The 16041-nt window shown below is 38.4% G+C and overlaps 1 protein-coding gene across 1 annotated transcript; it reads left to right on the top strand.

Moving 5' to 3' along the window:
• The first annotated feature begins 80 nt into the window (after positions 1 to 80).
• LOC110057229 (methionyl-tRNA formyltransferase, mitochondrial-like) lies at positions 81 to 14420 on the top strand. Its single transcript, XM_020763813.2, has 12 exons — positions 81 to 272; positions 3317 to 3383; positions 4205 to 4311; positions 4422 to 4502; positions 4789 to 4911; positions 5488 to 5527; positions 5621 to 5683; positions 6649 to 6727; positions 7514 to 7605; positions 8021 to 8090; positions 8397 to 8479; positions 13633 to 14420. Exons 1-12 carry the CDS (start codon positions 148 to 150, stop codon positions 13780 to 13782), a joined length of 1080 nt encoding a protein of 359 aa, XP_020619472.2. The 5' UTR covers positions 81 to 147; the 3' UTR covers positions 13783 to 14420.
• The last annotated feature ends 1621 nt before the right edge of the window (positions 14421 to 16041 follow it).

Genomic DNA, 16041 nt, shown 5'->3' with positions numbered 1-16041 from the left:
ACAGCCTGATGGGTAAATCTACTTCATATAGATCAATAACTTGTCGGTTCACCATCGGTAGATCCCGCGAAATTCGATAATGTTCCGAGTAGATTCGGTTATTGGTGGAATCCTCTCTAATATGGCGGACTATAAAGTTAATCAAGTATGAGATATTTTATGAGATCTTTGTCAACTGCGAATGGAACACGTAAACCTCCATGGAAGATATTATTTTTTGGAACAGATCGTTTCGCTGTATACCCTTTGAAGGCTCTGAATGAAAATAAGAGGTAACCTTTTTTAAAACATTCACGCTAGCTCTGCCAAATCAACTTTTATTAACTAAGAATATGATGAACGTAAATATTTGCAGTTCTAAGTACCTGAACTCTAAAACGTCATTTATGAAGTGCTTGAGGTTGTTGTTGTGCTCCATACCCTGAAATCATTAATTTTTTTTTTGATCGCGGGTGTATGTACATTAAATAGGTTCGGCTTTCACCAAGAGCGTTTATTTCTTATTGCATGTAAAAGTAATGCAGAAAGCTGAGCATATGAAGTTATGACTTTGTCAGCTGAAGAGTTGAGGCCCCTAGAACCTTCAAATATACCGGAAAAATATAATGTTCAAAGGGTCCACCCCAGACAGACGTACTGGAGCCGCCAACCCACCTTTACTTGACCTTGATCAAGATCAAAATGGGTTGATGTTTAATCAGCTACGCTCGTCTGAAAACCTCTATAGCTCTGGCCCACTGTTGTGCTCATAGTTGTATCATTGATTTACCAACCTACATACCAAAGGAGAAGCATAATTATATATATACCCTACTGTGCATCACACATGTTTTCAGGGTAATGGTTTGTAGTCTCTGCAAAACGTACCCAGATTCTAGAGTATATGATCTGATCAGAAGATCTTTCCACTCCCCTCCCCCCCTCCCCCTCCCCAAATGGCTCCTGCCCCTGCCATTGCAAGGTTGTGTGAGACACACTGATATACCAATGGTATTTTTAGTGCAGAGTGCACTATTAGGATGGTTTGGGGGCTGCTATTCGCTAAGGCACTAATATACTAACACAATATTGCCACAAGGTGTAAACTTTAATGTTTGTTTAATTAATTAATTTCAATTGATCAATTAACCTTGTGGGTAGGGGAGTTGGGTGGGGTAGGTACCCGAGTGCATCATGCAAAACATGTTATCCTTACGTTGCTTAGTTGAAAACATAACAAAACTATATATGTTATCGCAAATCTCATGCTATCCTTGTGGTACTATTATCTTAAGGGCTCATTAACCGATTTATGCACACGCTCGTGCGCGTTGCTAAGGAGGTGAAATTTCACTTCTGGTTACTTACGTCAGCCTGAGCGCAGAAAATCAAAACAACTTAATAACTTCCAAATTCGCTTACATTTTAGATGTTTTTCTTTGTGTTTCACAAAATGTAAAGTAAAAAAAGTACAAGCAAAGACAAAATAACAAAAAGTCAGAAAAACAAGAGCAACAGAAAGAGAAAAACTAACTCCTCGTGGCTTTGTTTGATCTTACCAAAGTGCACTGGTAGTGTGAATTGCACACGCGCTGATAGGGTTTTTCCCAATATATATCGGGCGCACTTCCGGTTTCTTTAAATGCTAAAGGAAACGTGTTTTTTCCTTAAATCCAGCCTTTTTCGATGGATTTCGATTAAAGCCAACGTTGGAAAGATAGCTATGCATTCTTTTTTCAAAATCATGCTTTTTTCAGAAAATTACGCATTTTTTAATATTTTGAAATTCTCTCAAAATCTGATCTTTTAAAAATGAAACAAAATCTATGCATAGTGTAATGAGGATTTAAATTAAAATATTAAATCAATGAAAAAAATCCCGATAAAGTAATTTGCCTGGGAGCCTTTGTGTTTTTTCAGTATTAGTCACATGACCATGGGCGTGGCCTGATGACATCACTAGTGTTACTGATCATGAAAAAGTTAAAACACATGAAATAACTCTGAACTAACCAAAAATGATGAGGTTTTATGAGAATAGATTTTCCTTAGCAACAGCTCGAAAAGATCGGTTAATGGGCCCTTAAGAACAAAGGCAATTCGCTCAAAACACACACACAGATTAGTTAGGGTCAGTGTCGACTATGTGTTATGTGAAAGATACATTTCATACAGGATCACATGCAAACGTAGAGTGCATTTCCTTGTGGTAGAACACAACATGTAAGGCGCATGCACTCATTCTCGAGTTCAGATATGTGCGTTCTTGGGGGATAGCAGCTATATTTCAGGTAACATCAGTTATCCCTGTATTAGTGCAAAGAACATTACCGTGACTGCTTATTGTCTGTGTCTGCCATTTTATAACTATTGTGTGTTTGCCAGGGTTCAAATATAGAATGGAAACATATTGCTTCTCCTTAGCAGCGTGTTTATTTCCTCTTCTACAAGGGGAGCAAAAAGTTCACATTCATCCGAAACTTTCCCGCATTAGTTACATGTAAAACTATTAAATTTGTGACAGAAGAAACTTCGCAGTTATTGCTGCAGACATGTGGCACTTACTGAAACCACCAATTATTTTCATTGGTCTTTGAGGTGTCTCGCTCCCTGATGTGGGGTATAATTTCAGCCAAGTAACGATCTCCACCTTCAATACTTCTCGTTGAAATGCTCCTCTGTTGTATTAATCAAAAGCATAGTGTATTAGTATGACGTGAATAAGAATGCACTTTTCCATAACTTGACGTGACTATTTGATAATTAGATTTAGTTCTTGTTTATCAGTGAAATGAAAATTTGTGCTTAGAATAAAGTAACATTGGTCCTCTTGAAATTTTCATCACATCTGTTACTTTATGCCATTTATCTCCAGCAGTGAGTAAAAAATACTCATCTATTCTTATATTTTCGAGGTAACAAGGGTGTCATGCTGCATACCTTGGTGAGGAAAACAAAAGTATCGAGTTACAAACGTTGGCATTAAAAGTAAAATTGTCACATTTTCTACTTGTACACACATGTATTATTGAATTTAAAATGAATGAAACTCAAAGTAAAACACTATGTACAATAAAATTCAAAACCGTCTTGACAAATGGTAATTGTAAGTTATTTTTGGGCCTTGAAAGAAAAGACAAACATGAAACATACACACTGCCAAGATTATGCCTTGTCACGTTTTTGTCCACTCATACTCTGCAAAGGGGAAAAGGCCTAGTTGACTGACTACCAAGGGAGAGAACAGCAGGGGTGAGGACCTGTGTGACTACTGTATCAGAGCTGTAAATTGCCCCCTGCACTATCTGAGATTGTCTCACTAGTTTGTTTGTTATAGGACTTCAGGCTCTGTTGTGAAACTGATTGATGTTGTGTGTCCTCCTGAGAGAAGAAGAGTTAGCAAGGTATGTTACCTATAGATACAGCTGCCTAGTTTAACTATTGGTAACCTAAATATTGTATAACCAAATGATACATCTCTGTGTGGGTTATTGTCTATTGGAGATGTCTGTTGTTTTCAGTTTGTAGCGTTCACAGGGAGATCTGAGGAACATCATAGAAAAGTATCAGTTATTATAGCCATATGCAATAGTTGTGCGAAAGGTTTACTTACATTAAATATGGTTGGAAAAGTATACTCCTGTCTCCAGTTTATAAACTCATCATCAACAGGTGCACTTTTGAATGGCTGCCTAGTTCTTTGAGCCGGGCAGAGCTCTGAAATGGTAGGAACGAATCCATGGCATCCCCGTGAACTGCAGCCACTGTGCACCAGCACACTGATAATTTGAGTCAATGGAATACTTATCTAACATTCGCTAAGACAAAGATAGAGTGAGAGCAACAAACTGCAGATGACTGCATGCTTAACAACTCCTGAAAGCCATTTGGCATGCATTCCTTGTTTTTGGAAGCAATGACACTGAAACAGACTAACAAAAAAGAAATGACTCATACTGTATTTGTTATATACAAGGTGCCCCTTTTAGAGCTACAGGACCACTGTCTAGAGAATGGGAAGGCGACTGGATGATTAACCACATTTGATAAAATGTCCCTCAGAAGAGCAAATGGACAGTCTTGATTGAGATGCTAATCTATATAATCAAGTAAAATTATTAGAGATTGTAATTGTGAGACAGCTTTGATAAATATTATTACGCACTTGTCAAATTACAACTGAAGTTATTATCAAGTTAATTTTTCTGCAATTGTTATCCACTAGAAAGCTTTGAATGGTGATACTATAGACACTGCAAGAGAGTTCTCTATCAAACATGACATTCCAATACACTACTGGCATGGTAAGGATGGATGGGAACCTAATCAGGGGTAAGCCCTATAAATAACTTCTGGTGCACAAAAAAAAAATTTATGTGTTTGGCATGATTTTGGTCATCTTTAGTTAGTAAGTGACTAATAAGCTCTTCTCTTTCCTTTAGACCTCCAGGCCCATATGACATTGCTGTAGTTGCATCTTTTGGCTATTTGATACCTAACCATGTCCTGGACTTGTTTCCTTGGTAAAGAAAAAGAGTTCACACTGACACTTTTTTTAGTTCTGGAAAAGACCAAAAGTCCTGTGTGCCTGCTCCATTTGTTTGTTAACATTTTTCCCTTTTAGGTTTGGATATAAAATAATTATTGGACTGTTAATACATAGCACATTATCAGTAATTGGTTCAGATTGCCAGTGTTCTAATCCCTCCTTGGTCCATTCCTACATTCAGAGCTTCAGTGAGAGAACTTAATTTTGATAGCTGGAAGGTACGACTTTCTTGACATGTGATCATCCTTTTTTTTTTCCAGTGGTGCCATAAACATTCATCCATCTCTCCTGCCACAGTGGAAAGGAGCTGCTCCAATGTCACATGCAATTTTAAGTGGAGCAAAGGAGACTGGGGTCTCCATAGTTGAAGTCTCAAGAGACAGGTCAAGTAATCTCTAATAGTATGAAAACTTAGCTAAAATGAAGAGTAAAAATCGAAATTGTATTTTCCTGAAATCTATGCTGACTGTGAGGAAACTCAAGCTTGAACAGAGCAATAATTGTACTTGGTAAAGCAGAGGTGGATCCAGAATTCTTCAAGGGGGCTGGCTGGTGTGTACCTTGGGGTTGCAGAACAGCCCTGACCCAGAATCTTGCAATTTGAGGTTTTTAACCTAATTGAAAACTGCTACACCAGAAATAATAAAAATGCCACGAAGTAGAAATTACAATGAAGTACCTGTCCTGAGTGTTTGCCTTTATTTCAATTTTTGCTTTTTTTGTTTCTCCAGAATTAGGGAGGGGGGGATGGTTAGGTGGCTAACCACCCTGAATCCACCCCCTCCTAAATCTGCCCGTAAACATGCATGTACATGTACACGTAGTTAAATCGTCAGTTGAAAATTATTGAAAGAGTCAACTGGCTGTGAGCAGAATTTTTTATCCGGACAATAATTTTTTTGTTAACAACAACAACAACAACTTTATTATTTATTTGCCATTTGACTTTTAACTTGTAGATTTGATGCTGGAGTGAGTTTACTTCAAGAAACTTACAAGGTTTGGAAATTGATTGAACCATATCTTTTTAAAAGAAATCTTCAATAATAATTCATCTTCCTTATTGAAAGAGTGAATGTTTATTATTCAAAGATTCCAGAAGATATTATGTATGATGATCTTTCAGATGAGCTTGCCACCCTTGGAACAAAAATGGTGAGTATACTGAGTAATTAATAGCAATTATTTTACATAAAGCCTTTGTTAGCATTATTTACATGTAATGAAAATACCGGAATGCTTAAATCAATAAATTATACAGCAATTTAATTTTGCCAGTCAGTCTTTGACATATTTTCAATGGCGGGTTGCCATTGGTCTATAGTCAGCCACTTTATTACAAGTTCTGGAGCAGGCAACATGAACTAAATCCTGTTCTGTGATGTTTGGTTAGACAGCCAGAAAAAAAATCATTGATTTCTTTACTTGGTATTAGTTACATTCTGGTTTACACAATTTCCTTTTGGTTTGACATTACTGTAGCAGTGAAAAGCAGCTTATTTGTGAGCTGTTGTTTCACATCCCACAAAAATACTGAAACAAGTGTTTATAGCCTTGTTATAACAAAGTTCTGAAGTACAGAATTTGCCATTTGAAGTCATTTCGCAGCCTGGTATGGACATTTCACTGAGTAACAATGTGCTTGTAAAAACTTTTCATTTGTGTTAGTTTATGCTGTGTGCACTGTGATTGGCCAATTTAGCGGGCCATATTCTACTCTTCGACACGCTAATTTTGAAACTGATTGTCTTACCTTTGTGAATAAACCAAGTTGTGATTACAGGTTGACTTGACGTTATGAATAAACGGACAAAACTTTCTCGTTTCCGTAAAATTTTGACGAAAGGTATTAAAATGTACTAACTCGTTTTGTGTTTGGCAAATGTCAGTCATTTGAAGCCGTCTTGAGTAAATTGAAATGGCTTACCAAACCCGTAAGACACGGAAGCGATCTATAAAAAATACTTTATTTTTCACTAACCTCGTCTTCTCGGTCTGTTCTGTGAGTTACGGATCCTAGATTTTTCGCCCTGGATTTATGGCCCTACATCGAAGAGGAAAAAACTCGGTTCGTACCAGTACAGTGGACTTCACAATGCCATGTTATTTTACATTTGTAGTTGATGTACACTCTTGAGAATCTGGAGTCATTGCGGGAAAATCCTGTGAAGCCAGTTAGACAAATGAAAGCCAGCTGGGGTAAGTTAGTGGAACCACTTTGATCGATGAAGTAAGCTCAGTTGAATTCTTCCCCCCCCCCCCCCCCCCTGCCCCCTTCCACGAAATATGTACTAAATGCAAAATACGTTTCCGGCAGAAAAAAAGAAGATTTTGACGAAAACTCCAAGAATCGATGAAAAAATTGTAAAAGGGAAACAAAGGGGCTGAAACTGTTAAGAAAAAAACATAAAAAAATCCTTAAACTTAAATTGATTCTAGCTTTGAATATAGCATATATTTCTCCACCTAAGAACAGATTTTATAAATTTAGGCCCCGCCCACAGTACGCAGGAGTTTCACTCTGAAAAGGCATAAAATGTTTTCCGTCCACACTAACCCGGTGGAATTTTAAAACGCAACAACAACTGGTCATTTTACATTTGAATTTGAGCAAAACTCGGTGAAGGAAATCACACGATTATCGCGGCGCCATCGTTTTCGAAAACCTCCGTTTTCAAAATGTTTTCTTTCCACACTAAAACGAAGAGCCAGCGTTTTCAAATTCCTCCGGTTTGAAGAGCGTTTTCGAAAAGCTCCGTTTTCGTGACGGATTAGTGTGGACGGTAGGCCTAACCGTAGAAATAAAGCTGCGTTTTCAAATTCCTCTGGCGCAGGGTGGACGTTGCCTTAGTTATGAAGAATTGGTCCCGTGAAGAATATTGCCAAGTCATGAACTGCTCAAACACTGTCCTTTTCCTTGTGGTGAGCACTATTAAATTCGTTTGCTTTCTCTTTCTTCAATCTGCCTTGTGTGATTTGTAACAGCTCGTCGCCTTACTAAAGAGGTTGGTTACATTGACTGGACGTATCACACTTGGTCTTATATCAGAAGACGATGGAATGCCCTCTCTTCCAGAGTAAGAACTTTAAAATTAGTTTTCAAAAAATTTAGTTTCCTCTGGGAGTCCCTATTTTTTCAGAACTGCGTTAATTGTAATTCTCTGCTCGAAGGTATTTATTGCAAACGAAGAACTTGAAAATTTCAAGATGCGCAATGATGTGTTGAAATTTCACAGATTATGTTTTACCTGTGAATTGATTGGTTCATGTAGAACGTAGGCCCCGGATGAAAAGTACTTGTTAACTTTCTCTGACGAAGGCGGATTTAATAACGCTTAAAACCGCAAACGTCAGCTGTACAAACTCCCTACTAGGCAGGTTAACTTTAATAATAGCAACATTACTTATGACTTATATTACTAAGATCTTATCACCTTCTTCTTGCCAAATTCCTGCGTTTTGATCGACATTTTGCGCTCCTATTTTTGTTAGGTTGGAGTTCAGACAAGTTGGGAAGGCAAAAAGGTTAAGTTGATAAAAATGTCCAAGGAGTTTCTTCATCGTAAGTAGGTCTATTTTTATATTTCTGTTTGTTTGAACAGTGTTCACGACGACTTGCAAGACAATGTTGGTTCTATTATTACTTAGTCTTACATTACACTTCGAATTCTCGTTCTCTATTCAGTGGAATAGCCAACGTAAAAATTTGTGGGTAGGGATGTCTTGTTTCAAATGTTATGTCCGAAAGCTGAGAGTATTTCACTTTTGTTTCGGTCGGTTTAACAGTTGATAATGGGCTAGGAATTTCAGTTTTATAAAGCTTATACAGAGCATTCACTACAAGTTCTTCTTTTTTCTTTATTTGTAGTGACTCAGGAAGAGGTCATAACCACAATCCCAGGAGAAGTGAAATTTGACAGAGATCGTGATACACTCTTCATTAGATGTCAGGTTCGTGCTAAGCAGTTCGTAGACTTTGCTTGTTAGGGAGTTAAGGGTTTCCTTACGCCTAGTTCACACGCGCGACATAAGAGGGACGTTATGTCGTTGTGTTGGCAGTGTGAACATCTTGACATAACGACATAATAGCAACATAACGACATGAACACAACGACAATGAAAACAAGTGTGAACATCATCGACATAACAACAGAACAAAGAACCAATCAGAGCGGTGCAAGAATGATAGAATCCAGTCCGCCCCCAGGACTATATTCAAAATGGCGGCGACTGAGCAAGAATTGACGGTTGCCGTGTAAGAAATATTGACGGCTCGGATAGATGAAGAAGCACTTGAGGAAACGGTTTGATTTTTTTATTATTTATTTATTTATTTATTTATTTATTTTTTTATTTATTCATTTATTTATTCATGAAGAAAACACTTACAGTACAATAAAACATAGAGTAAAGTAAATTCCATGCAAAAAGAAAACTACGGCACTTTGAGGACTACAATAGATATAGAAATAAATTAATGCAAGGCGCTACTGATTAGAAATTTGAAAACCATGACAACGTTGACACAAAGTAAGTAAATTAATTTGTCCTATTGAGACGTTGGTGGTGGCAAAATTTCTGGAACAAAACCTTTTAATATAAGGCATTTCTATTTCTCATTAAAGAGCTGGGCAATTTTGTTTTTTATTGCAATGTACCTTTCAGTCATTATATTTTCTCGAAGTTGTATCTTAAACAGCGAGAAGAGTAAAGATTGTTCATTTAGGTTACATTTATAAATGAAGTATTTTGCCACCAACAAAGCCAAGCTTAGGGGCTGATGGTGCTTGGGTGGGTTTGTAGGTCCGTATAAAATTGTTGAGTCTGGTAACTGAATGTTTTCACTGGTGAATTGCGACCACCAGTCAAAAAATTCATTCCAAAATAAAGTTACATGGGAGTACTTTAAAAACACATGCTGGATTGTATGCTGTTCACTTTTACATAGATAGCATATATCATCAGCCGTTATGTTGGCTCTTTTAAGTTTGGCTTTAGTGTAGATGATATTGTGGTTTATCTTGAATTGAAACATTATTAACTTTGTATTTTCCGTAAAAGAAAAAGGCCATTTATATAATTTTTGGATTTCAGAAGGCTCCACTCCGTAACTAATAATTCGGTTTTCATTGTTAGGTGGTTGAAATTTGTTTTCAACAGTTATTTTGTGCAGAGCAGCGTTGGAAAGATTTTCTTCATTGTCGTACCAGTTCTGTCTCCGTGTTTGCCTCTGTCTACCAGTAGGCGAAATTTTCCATTTATTTTTAATTGCACTGAGAAGGCCATAGTAAACAGTGAAACTAGATTTAACTTTGAAAAGTTTTAACAAATTCTTGATACGTCAGGAATTTTCCGCTATTAGGGTTTAAGAGGCGTTTAACTTTTGTAACACCCGCCTTGTGCCATGACTCATAAAATATTTGCTTAGTTGCGATTTTTATGTCATGGTTGTCCCATATTATAGCATCGTATGGATCTGTTTTTTCTTGATCTATTTCAGCTTTGATTTTTTTTTTATCATTTCCCAACAATTTAGAATTGCTGAATAGAAACAAGAAATGCTGTTTGAATTGAGTTCTTTGGTTTTATAACTGCATGATAATAAGAACTTAAAACCGCCTAGGTGTCGAGTCATGCAATTTGGGATGATTTTCCACGGCGCATCCACTTCTGTATTTCTATATTAAAAATCTTCTCACCCATGAAGCTTTCAAGGCTTTATTCATCGACTCAAACTCACTCATTTTTAACCCACCTACATTCCTGTCTCCAATTAATGTATTTGTTTTAATTTTATGTGGTTTGCTATCCCATATAAAATCCAATGTGGTTTTATCAACCCTTTTGCTGAAACTTTCAGGTAATGATAAAACCTTTTCGAAAAATTCGACCTGTTGAGGAATGTAGTTTGGGGCGTAAAGGTTCATTAGCACTAAGTTTACGCCATTCATTTTTGTATCAAGAACAATTAATCTTCCATGGTTGTCTTTCTCGAATTTTATCACATCGATGTCCGCATATTTTGGGTTCGGTAAAATCATGACACCTTTGCTGTATTTGTTCCATGACTACAGAAAATCTTTCCACCCCACTCTGCTTCCCACGAAGCTTTTGTTTTTTCATCACTGTAGGTTTCTTGCAGAAAATAGAAATGTGCTTTTTGGTTGTGTAGCCATCTGAAAATTGACCGCCTTTTAGTGGACCTGTTTAAACCTCTAACATTAAGGGTGATAATTTTGATTTGAAATGTGATTAAGTCATTCATAGTAAAAATTAATTTCAAAGTCCCTCTTGTATTCTATATTATTCTTTTTATCATTTTTTGAAGAGGTGTGAGAACACTTGATCTTTGCATGTGAGTGTTGGGCATAATACATTTTATCTCTTTAAATATACTAACTTCATGCTAAATATGTAGCGTTGTAGCATTGTACGAAACAAATTAAAATGATGAACAGCATGAAAAATTTAATTGAAACGATGAATAACAATACTAACAGAAAAATATTTTGGCTGACTAAACATAGAATTAAGGTCCATTTTGACCTGATCATGCTAAATCTCTCTCAAAGAAAAAGGAAGAGAGAGCAGTTCACTGAGACAATCACTTTCTTACCGTTTTCCTCTCCCCCCCCCCCCCCCCCCAAAAAAAAATATTCCTCAGAAATTAATATTCGCGTTGCGTTTTATAGAGCAACCCCAATTGCCTTGTCCGCTTCAAAGGTACTAACCTCAAGTATCGTTAAGATAAGCTTACTCTAATAGTTCTTTGGGTACATTCTTACTTGTATAGCTCGCACTTCCAATTTTCAGAGTTCTCCCGATAACCATCGCTTGTGTGCCGCTTGCTTGGGCTTTTAGCATCGCTTTGATGAGAACGGCTCTCTCGTCTTGGATTTCGCTCGGGTAATCCAAGGTTATGTATGCATCTGGAAAGTGAATAGATTCTTTTAATAGATTCCTCTTTCGAAAGACAACCTCCTTGTCTTCCCTGCGCACGAATCTCACAATGATCGGACTAGGTCTACCTTGAATGGATTTTCCCATCCTGTGTACAGCACTACAACGCATTTGACTTATTTCTATGTCCGTTTCTTTGGTCATGATGTCGAAGATCAGCTCTCTGCAGTTCTCGCTTGGGCGTTCGGGAACGTTCCTGAATATTAAGTTTTCTTTTCGCGAGTACTCTTCCAGATGAAAACCTCTTCTTTTTCCTTCTTTAATTCTGCTCGTAGCGTAACAATTTCCTTAGCCTGAGAGGCCAGTGACAAGCGACAACGACTTGTTGCTCTCCTCGAGAGATTCGATTTTGGACGAAGACGTTTGTGCGGTCATTTCTAATTCAGACACAGTGTTTCTCAACACTTGGACTTCGGCCTTTAAATCCTGCTTGAAAATTCCCATTTCTTCTCTAAGCCTCTTGAAGTTGTTGTCCATCTTTTCTCCGAGGGAACTAAGAGTATCCATGATAGCATTTAGAGTTACCGGCGAAAGAGTGTTGTCGTCTGATGTATCCATGTTCGCACTATTTACACGTGGAAGCTTCGCGTTGACGGTTTGTGGAGCTTTAGGGCTGCTGAATCTCTTTTTTCTCTTCTTGTTTCCCATGTACCATGTTAACTGTCTACGCTAACCGAGAAACAAGAAACTCTTCGAGCCAAAAACTGTTTCAAGAGGAGGGAAATACGGGCTAAGGACGGAGCGCTAAAAGGTGCGTCCGTCCGCCATGCCGGTCACGTCACAATCTCCGAAAACGGAGAATAAAATATCGGATACCATCAAACCGAAACCGAAACGGTTTGATGGTATCCAATATTGTATGACAAAAGTATGAAGGAACTTAAAGACCAAAAGAAGTGTCTCCTGCTCCATTTTTCACTTAGCCTTATGTCGCTATGTCGATGTTCACATTACCAGGCGAATATGTCGTTCTGTCATTATGTCGCTAGTGTGAACTAGGTTTTAGAGAGTTGCTACGACTGCAATGGCATCGAGAACGCCAGCAAACAAAAGGTATAATGCACGAGCAAAACACTAGCTGTGCACGTGGGTTATAAGTCTGTACATTTCGTAACCGTCCTCTGCGAAAGACCAAGTTTCGCGTATTTTGACGAACGTGAGTCACGACGGCTAATTTATCGTATTTTCTTCTGGTACTGATCGGTGGCGTTACATCTTTAATTTGAGTAGGGATTTAGACCGCTCTGCGTTCTGAACAATTCTAGATAAATTGAGAAATCCCAACGTAGAACATAAATCCATCCTTTTCCAGCCTTCATCCTTGGCATCGCTGGCTCCCTTTCACTCCTTGGCAGTGGTCTAGGAACTGAACAAGCTATATGTTCAATGGGCGAGAAAAGAAGTTGAAACATTTTTAGACAGTGACACTTAACGATACTAAACCCCTTATTCTATTTACTGGTTTACCCACTGTTGGCGCCTTACTTAGTAGCTAAAGGAAAAGTATCTTTAATTTGATTTGACAAATCTACGAAGTACAATTGAATATAGAGCTATAACGTAATTGTTCGATCTTGATTATTTGTATAAGAATCCTAAAGAAAAACTTACAAATTCTAACCAGCTTGTCCTTAGAAAGTCATCTTATGACATCTTAAAATTTCCTCAGCAGACAATGTGAATATAATACTGAAAGCACACCCTTCCCAAGGTGTTATCACTATTCACCTCCCTGGGTGATGGCGAGAAATAGCGTATTCACTACCCTGGAGAAATTGAAAAACGTAGCAATCACCGGTCATTTTGGATTTGTGTTTGAGGAAACCTCGGTAAGGGAAATAACATGAATATCGTGACGTCATCGTTATCGAAAAGGTCCGTTTTCTAAATGATATCCGTCGGCACTAAAACGGGAAGCGTTTTCGAAAAGCTCTCTTTTCGTGACGCGTAGACGTTAGAAATAAAGCTGCGCTTTCAAATTTCTCTGCCGTGGTGAGTCCGGGGCCTTAACTAACATATTTGCCATTCCTCTAAAGAAGACCGCAGAAGGCGGTCGAAAATTTAGTTGTTGTTCTTTTGTTAAACATTTTTTACATCAGTTTTAAACTCATTTTAAGATTTTTTGTTTGTTTGTTTATATTTAGGACGGCTGGGTTGGAGTGACAGAGCTTCAGTTTGAGGCCAAGACAGTCATTACTGCTAGAGACTTTGTTAATTCATACCTGCGACTGCCGAGTTCTGCGCAAAATTCAACGAAGAAATGTTTTGCAAATTTGCCATGGAAGGAAAGATGACAAATGTCCTTACCTAGATGAAGGAAAAGAAAATAGATTGTGCCATGGTCAGTGGATCGTAGGTCTTTCTGATAACTGAAGGGTACCAGGCAGCTGAAATTTGGCCAGTTTAAATATGTAAGGTCGACAATTAATACAAAATAATGTAATTCGCGATATTTATTTTACTTTAAATAGTGTTGTAGATACTATTATCGGTTGTAACAGTAGTTGACGGAACATTTGCATTTCATTTTTCTGAATTATATTTATGACAGTTTTGACATTATGATTAGTACGTATATAAAACAATTGCTAGGCTCAATGAATTACTCTGTAATGCAAGTATAACAAAAGCGGTAATTGAATGGAGAACTGTTACATATGTTCCACGGAGAAGGAAAACGTAATGTTAACTTAAATTGAAACAAATTCTTTACTAATGGTAATTGTAGGCAAAAACGCACACTAATGAAATACAAAACCACGTTAAAACAAAAGAAGTCTTCTGTTGATTGATCTTGATTCAATCTGAAATTGAAATAGTCCCTCTAAAAAGCTATTTTTATTAATACTGTTCATTTTGTATCGTCTTCAATAAATGTCACTAAATAAAAAATAAATAAAAATAAAAGACTTAATTTAACCTGAAAGGCCAATCAGTTAGCATGACTGTGTTTGCCATTAAAACCAACAATAATTAAAATAATACAGAAAATGGAGAATAATATCGTAACTGGTGGCAAGCGCGGGAAAACAAGTAAGAAAAAGCGCGGGAAAACAAGTCAGGCCCCGTCCAAACTACGCCGGAGGAATTTGAAAACGAGGCTTTATTTCTACGGTTAGGCCTACCGTCCACACTAATCCGTCACGAAAACGGAGCTTTATTTCTACGGTTAGGCCTACCGTCCACACTAATCCGTCACGAAAACGCAGCTTTATTTCTACGGTTAGGCCTACCGTCCACACTAATCCGTCACGAAAACGCAGCTTTATTTCTACGGTTAGGCCTACCGTCCACACTAATCCGTCACGAAAACGCAGCTTTATTTCTACGGTTAGGCCTACCGTCCACACTAATCCGTCACGAAAACGCAGCTTTATTTCTACGGTTAGGCCTACCGTCCACACTAATCCGTCACGAAAACGCAGCTTTATTTCTACGGTTAAGCCTACCGTCCACACTAATCCGTCACGAAAACGCAGCTTTATTTCTACGGTTAGGCCTACCGTCCACACTAATCCGTCACGAAAACGCAGCTTTATTTCGACGGTTAGGCCTACCGTCCACACTAATCCGTCACCAAAACGCAGCTTTATTTCTACGGTTAGGTCTACCGTCCACACTAATCCGTCACCAAAACGCAGCTTTATTTCTACGGTTAGGCCTACCGTCCACACTAATCCGTCACCAAAACGCAGCTTTATTTCTACGGTTAGGCCTACCGTCCACACTAATCCGTCACCAAAACGCAGCTTTATTTCTACGGTTAGGCCTACCGTCCACACTAATCCGTCACGAAAACGCAGCTTAACGAAAACGCTCTTCAAACCGGAGGAATTTGAAAACACCGGCTTTGCCTTCTAGAGTGGACGGAAGACATGATTTGAAAACGGAGCTTTTCGAAAACGATTACATCACGATAATTATGTGATTTCGCTTAAGGGAAATGCTAAAGGAGGGGTCACTGGGAATCAAATGCGAATGGGACTGAAGTCTGGGCAAAAAATAGGGACTAGGCAAAGGGATTTTCCCACTCTTCGCACATCTTTCTTCGCTCTTCACTCTTCACTCTTCACTCTTCACTCTTCGCTCTTCACTCTTCACTCTTCACTCTCCCCTCTTCGCCCTTCACCCTTCGCTCTTCGCTCTTCGCTCTTCCCTCTCCCCTCTTCACTCTTCACTCTTCACCCTTCACTCTTCACACTTCACTCTTCATGCTTCACGCTTCACTCTTCACCCCCCGCTCTTCACTCTTCATTCTTCGCCCTTCACTTTTCACTTTTCGCTCCTCACTTTTCACTCTTCAGTCCTCACCTTCACGCTTCACGCTTAACCCCTCACTCTTCACTCTTCTCCCTTGACGCTTTCACTTCACTCTTCATGCTTCACGCTTCACTCTTCACCCTTCACGCTTCACTCTTCGCCCTTCACTCTTCACTCTTTACCCTTCACTCTTCGCCCTTCACTCTTTACTCTTTACCCTTCTCTCTTCACCCTTCACTTTGCACACTTCACTCTTCATGCTTCACGCTTCACTCTTCACCCTTCACGCTTCA

Source organism: Orbicella faveolata, unplaced genomic scaffold, assembly GCF_042242905.1.
Source record: "Orbicella faveolata isolate gen_17 unplaced genomic scaffold, um_ofav_v1 contig_1, whole genome shotgun sequence".
Taxonomy (NCBI): Eukaryota; Metazoa; Cnidaria; class Anthozoa; order Scleractinia; family Merulinidae; genus Orbicella; species Orbicella faveolata.
This window is presented reverse-complemented; position numbering and strand designations above follow the sequence as displayed.

Excerpts from the sequence above, each read along its gene's own strand:
- LOC110057229 (XM_020763813.2), top strand. The coding sequence starts at position 148 with ATGAGATATTTTATGAGATCTTTGTCAACTGCGAATGGAACACGTAAA. Across the intron at positions 4,312-4,421 it reads GGATGGGAACCTAATCAGGG|ACCTCCAGGCCCATATGACA; the intron begins GTAAGCCCTATA and ends TCTTTCCTTTAG. Across the intron at positions 4,503-4,788 it reads GTCCTGGACTTGTTTCCTTG|TGGTGCCATAAACATTCATC; the intron begins GTAAAGAAAAAG and ends TTTTTTTTCCAG.